The sequence below is a fragment of the Triturus cristatus genome, chromosome 1_2 (assembly GCF_964204655.1).
Source record: "Triturus cristatus chromosome 1_2, aTriCri1.1, whole genome shotgun sequence".
NCBI classification, from domain to species: domain Eukaryota; kingdom Metazoa; phylum Chordata; class Amphibia; order Caudata; family Salamandridae; genus Triturus; species Triturus cristatus.
In genome coordinates, this window is record NC_140580.1 from 573,684,020 (window position 1) to 573,705,939 (window position 21,920).

At 41.8% G+C, this 21,920-nt stretch overlaps 2 protein-coding genes across 2 annotated transcripts in view; one reads left to right on the forward strand and one right to left on the reverse strand.

Moving 5' to 3' along the window:
- The window catches only part of TWNK (twinkle mtDNA helicase), an 86,070-nt gene extending 78,513 nt beyond the window's left edge, over window positions 1-7,557 (reverse strand). Inside the window, exon 1 of the mRNA XM_085606506.1 lies at window positions 5,490-7,557. Within this exon, the coding sequence (XP_085462632.1) occupies window positions 5,490-6,828 (1,339 nt within the window). The 5' untranslated portion in view covers window positions 6,829-7,557. The remainder of the gene's footprint in view (window positions 1-5,489) is intronic.
- Window positions 7,558-8,361: 804 nt separating this feature from the next.
- Window positions 8,362-21,920, forward strand: part of MRPL43 (mitochondrial ribosomal protein L43) — a 127,930-nt gene continuing 114,371 nt past the window's right edge. The window contains exon 1 of the mRNA XM_085606508.1: window positions 8,362-8,589. Within this exon, the coding sequence (XP_085462634.1) occupies window positions 8,459-8,589 (131 nt within the window). The 5' untranslated portion in view covers window positions 8,362-8,458. The remainder of the gene's footprint in view (window positions 8,590-21,920) is intronic.

Sequence of the window (21,920 nt, forward strand, 5' to 3'; positions counted from 1 at the left end):
TTGGGGTGTGCTCAGTTGTCTATTATCAGCTCCTCCTTGGCCTGTGTTCACCTTTGGTGGACTATGAGATGATTTTCCCTGAGTCTCTGAATCCTTAGTTGTGGTGGCTTTTACTGGCTAGTCACTCTGCTGTTGTGAATTTTGTAACTCGTAAAATGTCGGTAAAGGTTTGGGATGGTTTCATTAATTTGAAACACCCTGAATTTCAGTTTACTTAATGGCTGTGTTCTTTATAAATATGTCACTCCGTGGTTGCTTCTCAAGAAATATTGAGGAAAGTTTGAGATGTGATTTGTTAGAGGTGGCCTGATTGCCTGCCTTTGAGGCTGTCTGCCAGGCAGTCAGACTGATTTGAATTTTATTAAGTCTATTTTTTCCTCTACTTTAGGGTTTACCTGTAGATGGTGTGATTTGAGGAACAGGACTGGTTGTCAGCACACTCTGTTGTGTTTGTATACATTCCTGGTGTTAGTTTGGATTGTTCCTGTGTTTTTGGAACCTGGACCCTGCGATCTTCCATTTCGGAGGGTCTTTTGATGTCTTTACCAGATTTTATTAAACCAGTGTGGTCCCTGCCATTTAATTTATCCAGCCCTGTGAACTGCTGTGTCACTAGACATTTTTGTTGAAAAATTCGATTTATTTGAATTGTCCACCAGCAGTGTCAATAGTTCAGGTACAGTGCAAAGTTTTTCCACTATGTGTGTACCTGCACCGTTATTTGTCCCACTAAGATAATGGAATGCGCTCAGTTAGATTCTACTTACCAATTTTTTATGTCAATGTTGGTAATAAAGGTTGTCAGTGATTGCATCAAATCTATCAGAAATTCCAGTATATGGGATTTTAGCGCATTTGTTGCTGCAAGAAGGGTTGAGTTAATTGATATGAGCATTGTTTCGGTTGATGCATTCCGGGTAGATTTAAGATCACTCACCAAGTTTGTGGCCCCTATTGCTGTTTTTTTTTATTGCGTATTCAAACAATTTAAACAGTTTGACATAGAAATAAAATAGGAGTGAACATACATCGTTCTAGGGTATATATACATAATCATTACAAACATGTGATGTGTCTCCAATAAGTCCTGGCACATTAATCCTACGCATAACAGTGCTCCACTGTAATCTATAAATGGGGTAATAACAGGGAAAGGGGAGGATAAGGGGGGGAAGCCCATAAACAACAAAAACAGAAAACAAGGGAGGGGTATGTGTATGTGCATACCCGCATAGGCCCGTTTGTTTGCCTCCTCTCCTACCAAGTTGGATAGGAAATGGTGTCTTCTCCAGGTCTGTGCCCTACATCCCTTCACTCCCCAGGTTGTTTGTAGAACAATGTGTCTTGCTTTGTTGGCGCCCGGTTTCTTCTAGAGGGACAACTCCAAAGACCAGTATGGGGATGACGTGTGGGTGGAGGGAGGGTCGCCGATAGGTCCCGCCGTAATGACTGACATCATATGGGTCGGTTGATGGTGGTGTGAACAACAACTATTAAGCCCTGTGGATCTAGGAGGCACGGCTTTAGCTGTGCGGGCATTAGCATGCATGTGGGTGCGGGCGTGCCAGAGGGGGAAAGGTATGGGAGAGGTGGAGGGGGTATTGCTGTTTATTTAATGTCTTCTAGTCGTTTGCATCGGAGTCATTTAACAGGAAACTTACTGAATTTGTAAACTGGTTTACTTGGTGAGAAACTGTGTGATGTGGAGGAGGGTGTTCTGTTAGGCAAAGACTTGTCTGCTATAATCTCCTCTTCTTCCCTCTTACTGTTTTTTCAGGTTTGTAAGGGTGGTTGTCAGAGTTGAGTCAGTCATTGAGTCCAGGGTTGAGGAGAGCTCAATGACTAGCCTCATGGCTACCCTCCTAGTGGTTCTTCTGGGACAAGGTTGGAGTGCCTGCTGGGGGGGGTGTGGGGGGGGGGGGTGGAGTGTTGGCTACTTCTATTAGGCTGGATGTCCTTTGGGTATTAGCGCCCGGGGTTATTAGGGATGGATCATCGGGATTCTGCTTGTTGGTTTTTAAGAAGAACTGTTTAATAGACGTCGTGTCCAACTTTAGTTTATCTTGCCCTTGCAGAACCCCGCCTTCTGCGGTTAGCAGAGTCTGTTTTACCTTAGTGAGGGCCTTTGTACTTGGGCTACACAATAGTGTAAGATTAATTTCCCCATGTTTAGCACTTTTTTTGCATTGCGTTTTTATGCCGCATAATGAAAACACTGTGAAACAGCTTCCAATTTTGTGCAAAGTTAGAGCCGGTTTTTGTCTCTCTGTGTCCTCTGGTTTATTGATGAGTGTAGTGACCTCCTAGTGTTAGTCATTAAGGCACTAAGAGCAACATGGCAAACACAAGGAGATGATAAACGGAGCGCTGAAACTTTTCAGACACTCACCCTAGTCACAGATCTGGGTTGAATCCATCATCGTTCTTTAGCTCACTTTGCCACCCCAGTTCAGATCCAGCCATATGCAAATCGTCTTGACCCTGTGCCTCATGGGAACAGTCCAGACTGAACTGCCAAGCCAGGTCTTCTTTGGACCAGAAAAAGCATCCTGGGACCGGTTACGGGGTGACACTCTGTGCACAGTAAGACCAAAATGACCATTAATATAAGCTGTAACGTGTGAGGAAGTAAAAAGGCACAAGCACAGAACGACACAAGCACAGCGCAACATTGCACAGCTCAAGCACAGCACTAATCAGCACAGCATTACACACGTGGTTGAAGGAGTGTTTCTGGTACCTGCAAGCTGCCTGATGGATCCTCTCCTTTTGGCGAGCTGCCCGTAATTTTGCCAGCAACTACTTACTGTGAGTGCTTTACTCCTACTGGGCCCCCTTCATGGTGGTGGGCAGAGCAGTAAAGGTGGATGGCTTGTTAAAACAGTAGCACTCGAGGCACTATGAAGGATCCCCTATGTTAGATGCAGTAGTAGGCTGCAGGTGGGCATTGTACGGTGGCAGTGAGGGAGGAAGGGACTGGAATTCTGAGAAACTACCCCAACTAAAGAAGAGGTGGGTTAAGGTAGAGTAAAGGTGGAATGAGGAAGAATTGGGAGCGAGGAAAAAGACAGGCAGGTCTCGACACAAGCCAAACCAGCTTCTAAGCTGGCTATTTCTGCACTCCGACAGGTGCTGCACTTTCAGTACCTATTGCACTCCTTGTGCTCCACACAGCTTTCACCTCCTTCTCTTTTGTCAACCTCCTCGACCTCTGCTGATCCAAGACCCCAAAAGTTAATGGGAGCCACTGCCAATGGGTATGCGTGCTCCGGGCGAGATGAAAGCGAAATCAGTATAGGGGAAAACCAAAGGGCTGATGCGGAACGGTTTGTATGCCCGTACCCATGCCTGCGCCATAGTCCTCAGTCTCACCTCTGCTACCTCTAACCACCCAAAGCTCCTTCCTTCCTGATCCCAAAGGAGCCTGTATGAGTTTCTAAGATGACCTCTCGATCTAATATCTTAGCTTGAACAACAGTGTGTTGTTCCTAATTGAAGAAGTTGACCTCTGCATGTCTCCATGCTCAGTAAGTTGTTGAGTCCCCAGCCAGCAGATAAGACTGGACTGATTCAATGGAACCTGTCTGTGTGCCTTCGTAAAATGCTCTGCTTTGTATGCGTCAAATCTCCAAGAAACTGATGCTCCTCTTCTCTAATACTTATCTGTACCCAACCTAAATACGTTTTTCTAATTATTTTGAAAAAGGCAGACCTCACACAGAATGATGGCATTAACAGAACATGTTCATCTTGTTGCACCTTTACAAGATTTTATAATGCAATACATGTTAAACATATATGTGAATAATAAATGCACTTAAAACTACAATAAACCAAAAGGTTACATGGTATACCAAAAAAGCTCTCAGATAAACTTTGTCTAGCTTAACCAAGAGAGTGAGATTTGCTATCATTTACACTATATTGTGATAATTTAGCATGCATGCAACTGAAAATGGCGAAGCAAAAACTTCTGTACCAGCCAGTGAGCTGGATCGGGGTAAGGAGGATGGGTTGTACTGCTACTCTTAAGCAAAAAAAAAAAAAAAAAGCTGACCTGGGTGAATACCTCACAAATATTTGCTGATTACTTCTCAAATACCACAAACATTTACTGCCTAGCCATATTCACTATCCAATTTTGAGCAAAGTCAAGTAAACAAAAAACAGCGCGCCAAATAAATGTAACCAGGAAACCACTCAGACACAAGTCACTGAACCGTGATTCAACGAGATCATGCACGAAAACATTATAATAATTTGTACTATTTGAAAGTGTCTAAACTAACTTTAGAAGGAAACTTTCAATAAATACCACATCAAACAAGACCCAACCATTACCTGTACACGGTCTAAATGACGCAAGACTGATAAAGCTATCTTAACATCGAACTCTACTGTACGATTTGAAACAATGACCTTGCATTGTGGCTGAGGAAGGACACTACACAGCAAACGCATACATTCTATTTGGAAGGAAAAACTGAAAAGTTTATATGAAAAATTTGCTAATCATCTATTCAAAAGCAAGAAAAAAAAAAACACGTGTCGAGCAGGCATCTTAAAGACGGGGACCAGATTCCCGAATACAGCCCATTAGAAGACAGGTTGTTACTGGACCCTATTCCAGGGAAGGCACTGTCCTATACATATACAAAAAAAAAAAAAACATAACTCGCCAGACTTACTAATAAAATTGCGAGAGGCGCGGGAATCCGAGGTGGGATTACTAGAGGATGATGACTGGGCAGAGACAGTGCAGAGTCCTAGAGAGGTGTCAATACGGACACGATTTAGGTCAGTCCAGCTGAGGATGCTGCACCGGTCCTATTACACCAGCACACTAATGTTTAAGATAGGGCGCATTTCCACGGAGGAATGTCAGAGGGGCTACACTCAGAGGGGAAATTTTTCCATATCCTATGGGACTGTCCGATTATCCAAGTTTACTGGAAGAAGGGGATACGGGTAATGTCGGTAGTGCTAAAACAAGAAGTCCCCCTGGATGCTAGGTGGCATATATTGTGTGCATCTGGGGAACAAAACTGGCCCAAATATTAAAAAATATGGTTACAAGCGGCGGCAATGGTCGCCATACGGAATGTGGCGAGACATGGGGGGGCACTCAATCCCCTAAAGTATCTCAATGGAAACAGACATGGACTGGTGTTGTGCGGCTGAAAGGACAATTTATGAAAGCAGGGGATGCCCCAAGAAATGGGAGAAAATTTGACAGCTATGGGTAGACTATAGGGAGTACGGGGGTACTGAATAGTTAAGTGGGGGGGCGCTGGGATGGAACCGAAGCTACAGGTGGACTCCGGCGGTATGATGACTACTATAACATGTTTACGAGTCGCAGATTGTGGAAATCATCGTGAAAACATGTACCTCAAAATATGCATATGTAACAGTTTTGAAATGCTGACACTGGTTTAATGAAAAGAAGTTTTTTTTTTTTTAAAAAGCAAGTAAAATACTGTTTGTACCTGTAAAAATAGTGAGTTCTCCTTTCCGATGACCCTTCAGTAGTTTGTTGAGGTCAACAAATCTGGTCCATTTTATTCCAGCAACTTGCTCTACATTTGCCAGCTCCCCAAAGACTTCTTCCCGCAGCTGTCGAAAAGAAATAATTGACTTGTGAGAAGCAGGAATAGCAGTCTTGAGGATTTTATTCAGATTTAAACCCTGGGATAAAGCATCCAGAGGGCAAGGCTGCGTGTCTCCAGGTCTGACAAGATTGCAACGTTTCATGTTCAGCTTTCTAGCAAATATTTTGGAGGCTTCCCATGAGCGGAGGTCACTCCCCAGCCAAAGTGTGATCCTTTTGAACTGTTCTAAGTAAGGAAGAAGAATTGGTGGCAAACAGTTCTCCCCACGGGGTAAAGCTAAGGTCGGCAATCCAGTAGCCTGGCTAAGAGCTAGACTGTCTACCTCTTTGCTAGTGATGACTACTTCATTGTCTCGTCTAGACATCAGATGCAGGCCAAATAGGTTGTGGTAGCTGCCTGGCCTTGGTAAAGTTGTATCAAAGTAATTTACTTGTTCCCCTCTGCATTCAGCAGAAAGCAGCTTTATACCCTTTAAAGTGGAGTCCCTTGCACTGTACCATGGGAAAACCAGAGTGTTTGTGGGTTTAAAATACTTGACTCCAAACTTCTTTAGTGTAGCATTTGAGATCTTGGAGATACCGAACATGATCTTGAAGAGTTGGGCCTCCTCCTCTTCCAAATCTGAGAACCAGACAGCCTTGTTGTAAATCCTGTTCACCTCCATGATGTCTAGCTCTAGATCAGAGTCATTCTCCAAATAGCCAGCCGTGGTTTGTGGGCTCAGGCATGGTAAACCTTCCTTCTGAAGCAGCTCCACGCTGTCCTGAAAGTCCTCCCAACTTCCTTCCACCAGGGTGGCCTTGCACAAGAAGCGCCCAGTGGTTTTGTCAATGAAGAGGCTGAAGAGATCTTTCTCAGCACCCTCCACAAACAGACTTGGGGTGTGCAAGCAGCTATAGCCATCATGGAATGAAATGTTCTTAGACCTCAGGTACTGGCGGATTTCAGTGATGGAGATGGGTGGTAAGGTGGAGTCCAGTACTGAGAGCCGATCCTTCTTTAAGTTCCTGCGGATGGGCTCCTGCAGATAGGAGAAACCTTTAAGAGGGCTTGAACAAGTCCGGCAAATCTGCATCATCCGACAAGGACGAAGGGAGAATGTGATCAACACACTACAAGAGGAGCCCAAAGATGGAACAATAGGATGCATCAGTCTTCTTCTCGAAAGCCGCAGCAGACTCCAAGTATTCATGGAAGGGCCCAACCATTTATACATGATTCCTATTATTCCCTGAACACCACACAAAGCGTCGTCAGTCAATACACGAATTTGCCTTGTAATTGAAATGGCTGTGTAGTAATGATAAAATAATGCAGACTGATCCCATAATGAGTGAAGCAAATATAACGTCAAAGCAACGGATTCCACAATGCTACTGATGGATGTTAAACGTACTTACATAACATATATCCTTTGATCTGCCATAATATTTAAATCAATGCGGAAAGCATAATTCAGTAAGACAAACTGGCAAGATTTTACCGCATTCCAAAATAAACGGCTCCATTCATAAAAAAATATTTTCTACTTCTTAAATTAGATTAAATTCACTCCTATAAATTATCTATTTCTTTTTCCATCTGCTGTTTTAATTTATATACATGAGCCATTTTCCTAAACGTAATGAAAATGTGGCCCCTGCCACATTCGGTCGCCTGATGTCGCCTTGGACTTCCAGCTTTCTGTCCGGTATAGTGGCAGCAGACATGAGTAGCCCCCAGGATTACAGGAGTCCTTAAACCAATGGACAGCAATTATTTTGATGGTCCTCATTTCAGATCACCTTCAAACGTCAACCGGTCGTCCCGAGAGTGTATTTGCATTTTATCCAGAATTAGCGGCACGTAACAACATTGACTTTTGGCGGGATGTACAAATACACTAACACAATCTGAAGGACGGCTTCCACTGTTGCTCACATGTGTCCAAAGCAAAAGGCATACCAGGGAAGAAAGACTACTAGTGCAGATCACCTAATGTTGACCCACACACAGCTACAGTAAAAGAAATATGCAAAGAAATTTCGTATTAGAGACACATTTTACAGCAGAACAGATGCCAACTAAAAGCCCTAGTTTTGTCCGTCAACCCACATAAAATGTATAAATCCGAAAATGGCACGTTAACAGAGTTTAATAAAAGTTTTGTCATATAGACATAAGATAAATGTGAATATGTACCAAGTCATTAAAACCTCTCCCCATGAACATTTTTGAAAGGTACTTTCAAATAAAAGAGCTAATATTGCTCTTATATTACTAAATGTTCTACTTAATACATGTTTCGATCGAAGTAACTATATAGCATTCTCTTCGAAGATGGCCGCCGCATTTGTAGCTATTTTTAAAGGTCACGTTGCAAGATTAAGCCCCTTAGTTCAATAACAATAAGTCTTGTAAACATGCAGAAAGACGCATCATCAAAAAAGGACATACATATATATATATATATATAAAGACCAGGAAAATATTTCAGTTCGCCATTATGGAGGAAAAATATGTGTTTTACTTCAAAATAAGCGACGTTAACCGTATATTACGTCTGCGACGCCAATACACTAGAATACACTATTTCAATAAAGACTCAAAAGTTTACTTTAACTTTGATTATACTTATTGAAATGAGGTTTAATATTCCTATATTGTCGTTTGTGTCGTGGAGTTGCTACTGTTTAAGATGTATAGTTTTAGAACAGAGGGAGACGATTTTCGGTAGCATTGCTTCCTCTCTGCGGGTTGCTGGTTGGTGAGTCTTTCTTCTGTGTCAATTGTGTCGCTTCCCTGCTCACTGCCGTGTGTGTGTTTTCTCCGCCACTGTCGGTGTTGTGCGGATCCCACTCTGCAGCATGACCTCACGTGGAACCCCAAGCCGGTTCCTGCAGAGCGTGCTGCGGAACGGAGTAGGACGGTACATATGCCAACTCAAGAGGCTCACCTTGGTTTTCAGCAAGGACGCACGGAATTCTCTGGGTGCCAGGTGAGGACTATTGAGGGATGGGGCGAGGAAGCAGCACCAAACTAGAAATAGGTAGACTGTTCCACAAAACTCCCTGTTTCGTGTGACTTCATTGTGTTTTGCCTTTGGAGTGAACAGTACATAGTATTACTGGAATCGGTGTTTAAAAGTTGCTAAGCGCTGTTGGCTAAAAAGTGAAGGTCACTTGCATAGTTTTTACTTGTGCAGATGAATGCTACAACGCGTTAAACATATACCATCCTCCCTGCAGCGGCTGGCTGATCGCCAAGCAAAGACAGTTCGCTTGGTCAATATCCTATTCAGCATACAAGTCGAATTTTCAATAATTTACAGTTGATGGGATTATGGGCAACTGATGAAGAAAGAACCTTTGGGTTCCACTGAAGGAGCCTGTGGGCTGCAAAGGGAACCCCCTGAGATCCATTAGAAGGAGCCCATAATGTACCGCTGATTAGTCCTGTGAATAGTAGGAAAAGAAGCCTGTGAGGTGACGAGGAAGGATCCTAGGATGTGCAAAGAAAGAACCTGTAGCTTGGTGGCAGAGCCTGTGCGGTTGAAGTTGTAGCGTCTTGTGATATTTTATGACTGATCCCTTAACGGACTCCGTAGAGCTATGACATTGGTGGCAGAGCGCAGTGCCATGAAAGCTTGTTTTAGAATGTTGAGTTTGCAGTTACACGCAGCAGAATAAAGACGTTTAATACTAAGCTCTGTGTGTGACGTGGTCATTGGTAGGTACCTTAGCTGGGAAGATGGTACAAATGGCAACAAGATAGGGGATAAGTAACCCAAAGAGTGACCCTCCTCTCCCAGAGAATTTCCCCTGGTCCAAGCAACTGCTGATGCATGCCACATGACGCTATCAAAGAATGGACTCGGCGCTTCATGCATGTGGAATCAAAGTGCAACTCCAGCCGCTGTATAGCAAGTGAAGACCACCGAAGCTTTGCAAAGAACTTACCCGTTGTTTCATTTATAAAGCACATGCACTCATTGCCGAAGGGATATCGTGGCACTAATAAGTTCCCTATCTTCTAACTGTGAGAACTGAAAATTAGGTTTTGGATCATTTGCTGAAATATCTTAATCTTTAAAAAGACAAGTTTTTATTTTTCTAAACCACAGGTGGTTATCAGTCAAGCAAAGGTCTAACGGCAAGATGTTCCAGTTGGCTGCTGCCAGATGTGAAAACGAGCGGCCACCAGTTCTAGCTTTTTTAAATTTGTTTGTCTTTGGCCAGCGCAAGGTTTCGTGACCTCAGTTCACATGTTGGCTTGTCAAATTCTACTTTAGTTTGAAATATTTTGGGCCCGGATTTATATATAGTCTGGTGTGCATGATTAAGAATTGTAAAGCTGGCCCTTTTCCTCATTGGTAGCCAGTGTAGGGTTGCCAAGCAGGCTGATGCTGAACTGTATTTATCCACATGGCAGATCAGCTTAGCAGCTGTATTTTGGATCATCTGGAGTTTGGTAAAAAGATAATCTGCTATACCCACATACAGGGCATTGCCATTGTCCAATATGCTGGTTATCAGAGTCTAGACTATTGTTTTACGCCAGTCAACCGGTATATATCGGAACAGTCGTCTCAGTAGTTTGAGGATACCATAACATTTTCCGCAAGTGGCCTTAAATTGCTCCTGCATTAAAAGTGAGCCGTCATTAATAATCCCAAGATTTTTTCTGATTTCTTGGGTATCAGTGCCTCGCCTAGAGATGTGGGATACCAAAATGAGTTATGGCATAAATATAGCAGGAAAACCTACTAGTACCATGCACTGTTAAGTTAGTTTTATCCAAAACCACTGTAGATAAGCATAAACAAAACTAGCCCAATGAATAAACAGTCATTGTATTGAGTGTCTACTCCACAATAATCATAATGGATCACATAATGACATTCATAATATAGGAACAGTGTCTCTGTTCTTGATTCAGCATAACATTAATTGCTCTTAATGATGCAGAAAACATTGGATATGACAGAATCACAGTTGTTCAGTTCTTCATCCATATTTCACATGCAGCCCAATGCATTTCGGGACCAAAATGTCCCTTCCTCAGGGGAAAACCTATAACAAAAATTCTGAAATTACTCTTGGTATCAATTTGCAAGCAGTGTACTCAGTTAGCTCAACAATACAAGGCAAAAGAGAACAGGTCATGCAAGAGATGTGCACATTACTTAAAAGTTACTTTAATGAAGAAGTAGGTTAAAAAATCACCGAAAAAGTGCTCAGTGTAAGAAATGTATAAAAAATCACATAGATGAACAAGATAGGATGAAGTAGGATTCAGTGTGCTAAACGCTAGACGCTACCCCCTTATTTTTGTGAAAATAAGAGTGAAAGCTAAGTAGAAAACAACTCCCCATGACACGAAATACAGGGGTTTATGGTGAAAAAATGCAAGGATGGCGTATATAACTGTAAAAGACAATGGATATAACCCTAAATGGCAGGGAGTTGCGGGAAATAGGTGCAAAATGCGATAGAATGATATGCGTGCACAAGAGGCTCACCTCTGATTCAATAAGTATGGTGCGTAATACATAAGGAACTTGACAACGATAGTTTTTGGAAAAATGGTAGTTGGAACCTGAGGAAAAAATGGACCTGGTATGAGGAAAGAAATACTCCGAAATATAACCGTTAGCACCAGAAGCAAAGAGTGGTAAAGGTCTTACCATTGGAAATATTCAAATGGGCTCCCAAATAATCAACTTAGGGCACGAGTTATTCAGGCAACCATTATGTGTCCGCATAATGGAGACGCGATGTATTTAAACCATAAACTGGCGGAACACAGAAGTGATCATGGTCATGTATCGATAATAGAAACAAACAATGCACTGACAGTAGTTCCAAGAGGTAAAGGAAAACTACCCGTATGGTATAAAGTATGAAAAAAAGTGTTTATAAAGGCGAAAGGGTAACAAATATAAAAGATCATGGTCTGATGATGAAGCGCTCGATAAACCTGCGTGCGATACTGATGAAATGGAACTAAAGGCCCACTAGACATGTGCGAGGATCTGTAAGACTATAATTAATAAAAACAAAAAATGGCTCCAGGCGCTTCGTTATCTGGTAGTGGGTGTAAAAACCAATGAGGGACTAGCGGTAGTTCAAAGATGAAACAGTCCTGCCTGAATATACATAATCAGGTATGGGAAATAAGTAGATAGTACCCACGAGCTGGAAATACTAAAAAACAAAAAATGTACAAATAAACAAGTCCCGTGGATGCTTAACCCCTTCCATGCTGCGCAGATTCTGCCGCTGTGCTGACGGAATCTTGCGCGGGCGTGGTCATGACGGAACGGTTCCGTCATGAGCACAGCTCAACCGTGGCTCATGACGGAACCGTTCCGTCATGAGCACCGAAGGGGTTAACAACTGCAGTTGTCGCTTAGGTGAAAGGGAGAAAAATTACATCTATGAATGCATGTAAATAGGGAAGAAGTGTATACGTAAGAATAAATGATGAAGTGATAAAGAACAAAAGAATACAAAGAATGTACATAGAGAAAGGCAAATAAGTCGGAGAGGTAGAAATAAGAGGTGGACACAGGTAAAGTGCTTCTATAAATAAAAATAGTGAAGGTAACCAAGGATAAGAGGTGTGTGATACAAAATCGAAAGGCAGAAAACCGTCATACATAATAATAAATATTGTGATATTACCAATATTGGAAGACATAATGTATGATCACAATGTGAATGTTTGACATGAGGACAACTAGATAACACATATCGTACTCCATAAGAACATTCGGAGTGAACCTAATTAGGATGACCTTAGAAAACATACTGGTGTGTGGTCACAAGAACTGTAGATCATCGAAAACAACTCCTATCTAATCTATCATTGAGCCCGGAGGGCATCATAGTATTTAGATTTTTAATCCAATATATTTCTCTTTGGAGGAGTTTTTTAGTGATGTCTACCCCGGGGTATATTGTCAAGGATTCTACAATTTGGAATATTAGTTGGGAGATAGTGTGCTTTGATTCATCCCAATGTGTTGCTAAAGATGAGGTAGAGCTATGATTCCTGATTTTGCTTTTGTGCTCAGTTATCCTTATTTTCAATTTTCTCTCCGTTTTCCCCGCATAGTCTTTTCCGCAAGGGCATTTGATGCAATATATTACGTTTTTAGAATTACAGTCGCTCGTATGTTTAAGGACAATCTTTTTGCCAGTGGATGGATGAGTAAGGACATTGCCTATGATGACATTGTTGCAATGAATACAGTTGTTGCACTTAGTTGTGCCTTTATATTCAACAGTAGTTTCTGGTTTAGAAGGGGATGACAATAAGGTTCGTAGATTATGAGCTCTTGTATATGCATATAGCGGTTTCTTTGAAAAAATGCCGTTGAAATCAGGTTCATTTTCTAGCATCTCCCATCTCGAGATAATGATTTTTTGCACTGATTTAGAAACTGTTGAATACTTGGATACAGAGACCATTCTCTCCTCCTTTTGTCTGTGTTGTGGTAATAATAAACCACAACGATTTTTCGTTTGTGCTTGTTTCAGACAGTCTTCTAAAATTTCCGCTGGATAGCCTCGTGCTTTGAAGCGTTGTATATATTCCTGTTCCTTTTCTGCTGTGGTATTAGGATTAGTACAAATTCTCCGTACTCGAATGAATTGTGAAAATGGAAGGTTCTTGAGTAAGCTTTTGGGATGAAAACTGGTATAAGCAAGTGTACTGTTGCGATCTGTCGGTTTTTGGTACACCGCTGTTTCAAATTTCTGTTGATCAATAGATTTAGTAATGAGTACATCAATAAAATGTATGCTATGGTCCTGAATGTTATGAGTAAATTAAATTCTTGGGTCAATGGTATTTAATGTATCGATCATGGACCTCAGTTTGGTGCTATTACCTGTCCATAGAAGAATAGGGGGGGGTAGCGTCTAGCGTTTAGCACACTGAATCCTACCTCATCCTATCTTCATCTACGTGATTTTTTTACATACACATTTCTTACTCTGAGCACTTTTTCGGTGATTTTTTAACCTACTTCTTCATTAAAGTACCTTTTAAGTAACGTGCACATTTCTTGCATGACCTGTTCCCTTTTGCCTTGTACTGTTGAGCTAACTGAGTTCACCGCTTGAAAATTGATACCAAGAGTAATTTCAGAATATTTGTTATAGGTTTTCCCCTGAGGAAGGGACATTTTGGTCCCGAAATGCATCGGGCTGCATGTGAAATATGGATAAAGAACTGAACTGTGATTCTGTCATGGCCAATGTTTTCTGCATTATTAAGAGCAATCAATGTTATGCTGAATCAAGAACAGAGACACTGTTCCTATATTATGAATGTCGTTATGTGATTCATTATGATTATTTTGTGTAGACACTCAATACAATGACTGTTTATTCATTCGGCCAGTTTCGTTTATGCTTATTTATCTACAGTGGTTTTGGATAAAACTAACTGAACAGTGCATGGTACGAATAGGTTTTCCTGCTATAGTTATGTCATAACTATACATTCATCCTGTTTGACAGCGGATGTAGTCCCGTGGCACCTATTATTCTACATATTAAGTTGAATATCATTAGAATTATCTTGGTGTGCACCTTCAAACCTTCTTTTTTTTTTTTTTTTTGCTTATACCAAAATGAGTCCCGTATTCGGTGGGCTTTCCGAATAGTAGAATCTCAGTTTTGTCTGCATTGAGTTTCAAACAATATTCTGTGCTCCAATCTGCTACTTCTGAGAGACAACTGGTTACAATATTTCGAGTTTCCTCATATTTCTCCCCCATGGAGATGACCAGTTAAGTATCGTCCACGTATGAGCAAATCTTAAAGCCCCATTTTCTTAACCACCTTAGCTAGCGAGGAAACATAAATATTAAAGTCAGACTCGGAGAGGAGCCCTGAGGGAGTACGCATTTGGATACATGAGGGCGGGATCGAATGGTGCTCAACTAGACTATGCTTGATTGTATTTATTTATTTGCAGAGTTTTGTAAAGCGCAAATATGACCCTTCAGGGTGTCCGAGCATTGTACATAGAGCAGTCAGGTGATCCATACAAGGAAAATAAATGCATGAAGCTTATAGGGAGCAATGGAAACACAGCAAACAAATATAGAAAACCACAGTGGCTTGGTAGATCCATGAACCAAAGGAGGCCACATGTAAGTGATCAGGCACCGTGGAAAAGAATCACTAGTAATTAATTATTCCTAGTGGAGGAGACCATTTGGCAGAAACTTTTCTACTTTATTTTTGAAGAATGAAGAGGAGGTGTTTGTCCTTGTTTGTGGTGGAAGTGCATTCCATATTCTTGGGGAAAGACTAGAGAAGGAGTGGTTGTAAGTATTCTTTTTATAGAACTTCTGTGGTTTCAGCAGTAGAGAATTGGAGCTTCTTGAGGAGCAACTACCCACAGATAGATAGTCAAGTTTTTTGGCCATGTAGACAGGTGTGTTGTAGTGCAGGACCTTATGAATCATGCAAGCTATCTTCAACTGTATTCTTATCTTCAAAGGGGAGATATTTTAAATGGATGACATCTGGGGTGATGTGGTTGAATCTTCCTGTGATGGCAGAGAACCTACTGGTCAAGCCATTCATAAAGGTACCACACTGCCACGCAAGACAAAATTGTACAATATGCTTAGTGTTATGTCAACGTTGAAAGTAGAGTCAACCTGGTTTGTGATGTGCAGCAGCTGATAAACATAACTTACCAAGTAACGCTACGAACAAAAGCGCTGCAAGTTGGAGATCAACCAGGTGTTAAAAAATGCAAATTTACATTTTTACGAAAAGAAATAAGTGACTTACTCAATGCCCTGAAGAGAGTCACCAAACTAACGCATTCGGTAAAGCTGGCTCAAGGAGAAGTGTTCGAGGTTGTGCTTACAGAGCTTGTCTGGAGCAATCCAATAAAAAAAGTTGCAGAATGGGGCTCAGAACAACCTTCCAGGTCTTCGGAAAATAAGGAACGACTCTCTGAATAGTGAAATTTTCCAGATTGCTGAAAAGATATTCACATTTCCACCTCTCATTAAATATGATTCAGAGGCCAGCACATTGCAAGGTCTCACAGATAAGTCGCAAACACTAAGTCAGAAGGAACCACCTACAGTGCCATCAAGTTCCACACTGGTCTACAACGCTGCTACTTTCCTGAAACCACCACCACCACCACCTTTCAGTACCACCAAAAAGCAAAAAGTATTGATTATAGATGGTCAGCTTGGATAGAGACATTTGACGACTTCATTGATGCACTTGAAGAGACTGATAACAAACAGATGTTCAAGTAGCTCTAAAATCTTGCTGGTAATGGTGTGAAAGAAGTCATAAAGAACTGATGAAAAACAACATATTGCTAGATCAAAGAAACGCTGAATCTAAAGTTCAATGCAGTTCCAAACGTTGATTACGAAAGATACATTTTCAGTCAAGAATGTCAAAAAGTTGGTGAAACCATTAATGAATTTGACAGACTTGATACGCTCATCAAACACTGTAAATTCAGTGAATTTAATGATGCAGAAGCTATGTGACTTAGAGTTCTTGATGGATGCTTGTCCTCTTCATTTAGATGACAAATACTGAGAGAAAGGTTTCATCTGGAGCGAGTGTTGATGGCTGCCAGAGCTGAGGAGCATGCTGAAAAACAAGCAGCTGACATGGATGCCGGAGGTGCCCACAGTGAATCAGTCATGAGCATAAAAAGTAAGCAAAAGATTAAAGGACACAAAGTGCTGTCTACTAGTAAAAAGAAGTTATGTTTTAGATGCGGATTTTCGTTTTCACTCAAAAGTAAATGTTCTGCCATTGGACATATATGTAAAGGCTGCTAGAAAAAGAACCATTTTGTGGCTGTTATTCAAGCGAAGGAAAAAGCAAGCGCATCATGGCACGAAGACAGATTGGCCGCCAGAGCATTACAGATGCACATTTCAACGCACACCCACTAGGCCAAGCAGTGACATAAGTTGATTGTCATCTAAATCATAGTTAAACAGTTAGTTTTCTTCAATATGAAGTGAAAGTGAGGAAGGCGGTTGCGCCATGTCAATGTTTACCTCAGAAAAACATGCGCATATCGGACTGGATGCCTGTGAGAAAAAATGTCAGTCAAGGTAAAGTCAACCTGCCAAAGCACCAAAGTCATACAAACATTGTCTGAAAATTATATTGAAAATAAATGATTGCTCGATACCTTTCATTATCGCCAGTGGTGTATCGATGAACATAATGCCTGATGAGAAATGCAGTGAATTGTCTCCATTGCCTCAACTTACGCCATTGAAAACCAAAGTTTATACTTGGACTGCATCAACACCCATAAAAAGTCAAGCTTAATTTCTAGCAACTCTGAAACGCAGGTGCATGCACCCATCCATGTGCTTCAAGGTACAGAGGCAATGACCTGTCTGCTCTGTTTCACTACCGCTGCTATGGGACTGATTTCTGTGAATTACAATATGAATGCTCACCCCAAAATAGTAAGTCAATTTCCTTCATTGTTTTATGGTTTGGGAAAGCCAAAGATTATGAAAGTAAAGTTACATATTAATGATAATGTCCGTCCTGTTGCTTAGAGACCTAGACAAGTTGCTTTTCATCTACACAAAGCCGTTGAAAAATAACTTGAATTGAGAGTTCAACTTGTACGACGCCTTGGGTTTCTCCCAAAAAGGACACTTAAGGAGCTGTACGCTTATGCATTGATATTTGATAAGCAATGAAGGCAATTGAATGAGAACGACATCCAGGTCCATACACTGCTGACATGATAACGCAATTAAATGGTGTAAAGGTTTTCTCTTGTCTTGATTTAAATAAAGGTTATCACTAGCTAGAACTCGAAAAAGATTGCAGGTATATTGCAACCTTTTCTACACATGTTGTTCTGTTTCTATAAAAAGGACTCGGTTTTGGTGTGTAATCGGCCGCAGAACCGTTTTCCAAGAAGTCATTCGGCGTGTCATACAGCCGGTTGTAAACGCATTCACCTATAGCGATGACATTTTGGTTTTCGGAGCTCCACAGAAGGCGCATGATAAAGCTCTCACCCAAGTATGTCGCTTACTGACTGATGCGGGGCAGATTTTGAATGCAGACAAGTGTGAGTTCCACAACAACAACAAAAAATTCTTTGGCTATTTCTTTTCTGATGGGAGTATGATACATGATCCTGCTAAAGTACAAGGGCTGTCAAATGCTGATTTAACTCCCCCACCCCCATTCCCCACAAGATGTTTCTATGATACGTTTGTTTCTTGGCATGGCCAGTTCCTGTTCAAGATACATACGAGACTGTGCTACTGTAAGAGCACCCTTATGAGAGTTAACAAAGAAAAATGTTTCATTCAAGTGGTCAAAAGAATGTGAGAAAAGTTTTCAAGAAAATCAAGCAACTTTTTGAAACTGCTACTGAAATGGCCTATTTCAATCCAAAGCTTCATACAGAGGTTGTTGTTATCCCTAGCCCCGTTGGGTTAGACGCTACCCTGGGATAGCACAGCGAACACCGCCATGCTCGAAGGCACATTGTGGCATATGCCAGTAGAAGTTTTTCTCAAACAGAATTGTGCTTATTACTCTCAACCGGAGAAAGAAAGTTTGCCCATTGTATGGGCTTGTGAACATTTCCATGTATGCCTGTATGGAAAGCCTTTTACGCTGGTAACTGATCATCAAGCTTTATTGACTATCTTTGGCAATCCAAAAGCCAAAATGCCTCCTCACATTGAACGATGGGGACTCGGATTACAAGAGTATGATTACACCATTGTACATCATCCAGGGAAGTATCAAAACCCTGCTGACTACTTTTCCAGTGTGCCTATACAAGGTCTAGGTATTCCATCCAAGATGGCTGAAGCCTGCATTAATTTCATTGTAAAGTGAAATACGCCAGCTGCCATATCTTTAGCCCCGATCATCACTGCCACGAGCCATAATAATGACATGCTGAAGTTGAAAGATATATAATTGCACATCATTCATTGAATAATTGAACCAACATGTTAGCCCTCTCACCAGTGATTCTGAATACCAAAAACATTAAAGATGAACGGTCTATCACTCAGGAAGGAGTTTTACTGCAAGCGTCGAAAATCCTAAATCCAGAGAGTTGGAGACAGAAAATAATTGAAGTGGCTCACAGAGGACATCGTGGTATTTTTATTATCGAGGGAACTTTCCAAGATCAAGTTCGGTTTCCATATTTTGATGAAAGGGTTGAAAAGGAACTTGAGGCCTGTCCTCTATGTAACTGCCTCTCTAAAAAGATTACCCAACATACTCTTACCCGTCAGAACTCCCTAAGCATGCATGGGAGAGAATAGCCATGGATTTATTTATTTATTTATTTATTTTTGGTCAGCTCAACAATGGACATCATCCAATGGTAATTGTGGATGAGTAGTCTCGATTTTCATTAATAGATAATCTCTCATCCACAATTCGTTATTGAGTCATTTAGAGACGTCATGTTTGCAAGATGGGGCCTTCCAGCCATTTTGAAGTTTGATAATGGCCCGCCGTTCAAAAGTAGAGAATTCAAGGATTTTTCTGGAGCATCTGAACGTAAAGCATCAGAAGAGTACACCACTGTGTCCGCAGACCAATGTACTTGAGCGTTTTATGAGTACTCTAAAGAAAGCAATAAAGCGTGCAACTCTTGAGAGGCTCAGTTTTTAAACTGTTTTGAATTCCACCCTACGAGCCTATCGTTCAACTCCTGCAACTTTAATGTTGGGGAGAGCATTGACAGCTAAGTTACCTAAATGGACCAACAAAAGAGAAGGAGGTGAGAATACAACTTGAGTGAAAGACTTGGATAATAATGAAAAGATGAAAGCCTATGCAGACAAGAGGTGACAAGCAAAGAACATGGAGTTTAAGACAGGAGATCTAGTGATCGCTCGCCAACTACGAAGGACAAAATCTGATGCTCCTTATGATGCTGCACCTTTCCACATGGTGTCCACCAAGGGACGTATGGTGTTTGCCCAGCGTCCTGGTAAGTCTACTACCGGAGGCTCTTCTCACTTTCGGCATTTAATTAATCGGTCTTCTGAACAAGATGATGTAAGAAAGACTGAACCTGAAATCCCAGTGACCAGTGCTACTCCTTCACAGTCTTTGAAGATCTCTGAAAGTGAAGATAACTCCCAGCTTCCAGTAACCAGATCAGGTCGAATAAATAAAGCGCCAATAAGGTTGATTGAAGTTTATTTAACAAGGGGAGATGTAGTGTCTTGCAGTATTTTATGACTGAACCCTTTCAGCTCCTAACGGATGCCTAGCGCTATGACGTAGGTGTCAGAGCGCAATGCCATGAAAGCTTGTTTTAGAATATGGAGTTCGCAGTTACATGCAGCTGAATAAAGATGTGTAATACTAAGCTCCGTGCGTGGCATGATCATTGGCGGATACCCCGACTGGTAGGATGCTACAGAAGTGAAGGAGCCCGTAAGTTGCCAGAATCAGAGGTTGTGGCTTGTGGGTAAGGAGTAATGAAGGCATCAGCTAGGGAGCCTATTGGGACCCATGAAGAAACATTTGCTTTGACAGGGAAAGATCCTGTAGGGGGAAATTGAAGGGTCTCCTGAGGCATCTAAGAAAGAAGGAAGAACCCTGTGAATTGTCGACTATGAACCCAGTGAACTGCCAAAGAGCCTCTTCTGCTCGGACTCCCTTCTGGGAGAGCATGATGTGTCTGTACGTCATTGATCATCTCTGGCAACCTTACCAGAAAGCAGTGTCTCTCTCTCTCTTACCTGGCAAAGTATATTGATAGTGCTATCACAGCACGGCGCTTGAAATGCCAGAAACTTGTAAGCGACCTTCCCGGAACATAACTGAAGCAAAACTTGACTGCTGATTGGGTCTCCAGAGAAGTCCATGGGGTTATGAAATGTTCACTCCTGTTGCACGTGGAGACTTGTACTTATTCACGTTAACTTTGCAAGGAAGGCGCCGGAAGGTTTTCTTTTAATCAGGGCTGTTTATACTGGATATCGTGCGTGGGGCTGAGGGTGTCCAATACTGCAGCCCTTGTCTTTGAGGTGCAAGGGACAACCATAGTGATCTGTGGATGTGATGTGCGGAGGTTGGGCAAACAAGCAGCTGTACTTCCTATAAACATGACTCAGGAAGGGACGGAGAACTGTACGTTTGATGTTTAGGAAACAGCCTCTGGCATATACATGGAAAGAGGCACAGAGTAGGGCAAACTTGGAATTGTTGTATTGAGGTGCAGGGACAGGAACAGTGTGCAGGTGAGGTGCAGTGGGGCAGACTGCTGTAATATGAAGTGCAAGGAGCAGAAAGACCTGCCTTTCTTCATGTTAGGTGCTGGAAACAGGCAGACACGAGAGTTGCATACTTAAAGAGCAGAGAGGGAGAAGCTCTGTATGTGATGTGCAGGGAAAGGCAGATATGACACTATGTAATGTGCAGGGCACAAACGGCGTATGTGGGATGCAGGCAAGGGGCATATATGACGCTGCACGTGAGGGGAAGGCACAAGACGCTGGGCACATGAGATGCAAGGAGCAAGCAAACATAATGAAGTTCCGTGAGGTGCAGGGTACACACTTACATAGCAATGTGAGGTGCAGACATTGGCTGTGAATATGCATTATAGAGAGATGGCCCACATGATGCTGCATGGGTGGTGTAGGTAGTAGGCAATCATGAGGCTATACATGTGAGGGACAAGCTGACATGATGCTGTGCGTGTGTGCTGAAGGGAACATAAAGACTAAATACTGCAGGTAAGGTACTAGGAACAGACATTGTACCCAGGTCCTGTGGCGTCAATCGGGTTACCCCATTAATTTGTAACCGCAACAGAATCATGGCACTGCATTTGAGGTGCAGGAAGCAGGCATGCATGAAGCTATGCGTGTGAGGTGCATGGAAATGTTTTTTTTTCCCAAACTTGTTACTCAGTAAATGCTACACTCCAAGTTATTATGTTTAATAGCATATTCAACTCAATATTTATGACAAAGCACACTTTCAGCTTCAAGGTGTTCAGAAAGAAACTTGTCGGAATGCGAGCAGTTACTATTGTAATCAGAATTAGCAATAATTGCCCCGGGACCTAGTTATCATACCAGAAATGTAGCTTTTTTTTTTTTTTGACTAGCACATGGATATAAACAAACAAATCTGCCTCAAATTGTTATGCTGCTGTTGCCTTTTCAAAGTGGTTTTACATATCGTCAATGAAGTGGTGATCTTATCTTTGTTCGCAGTGTCCTACCTCCTCTCCCCATCGCGGAGGGAGCCGTCATCTGTGACAGTCTTGTAATTGTAT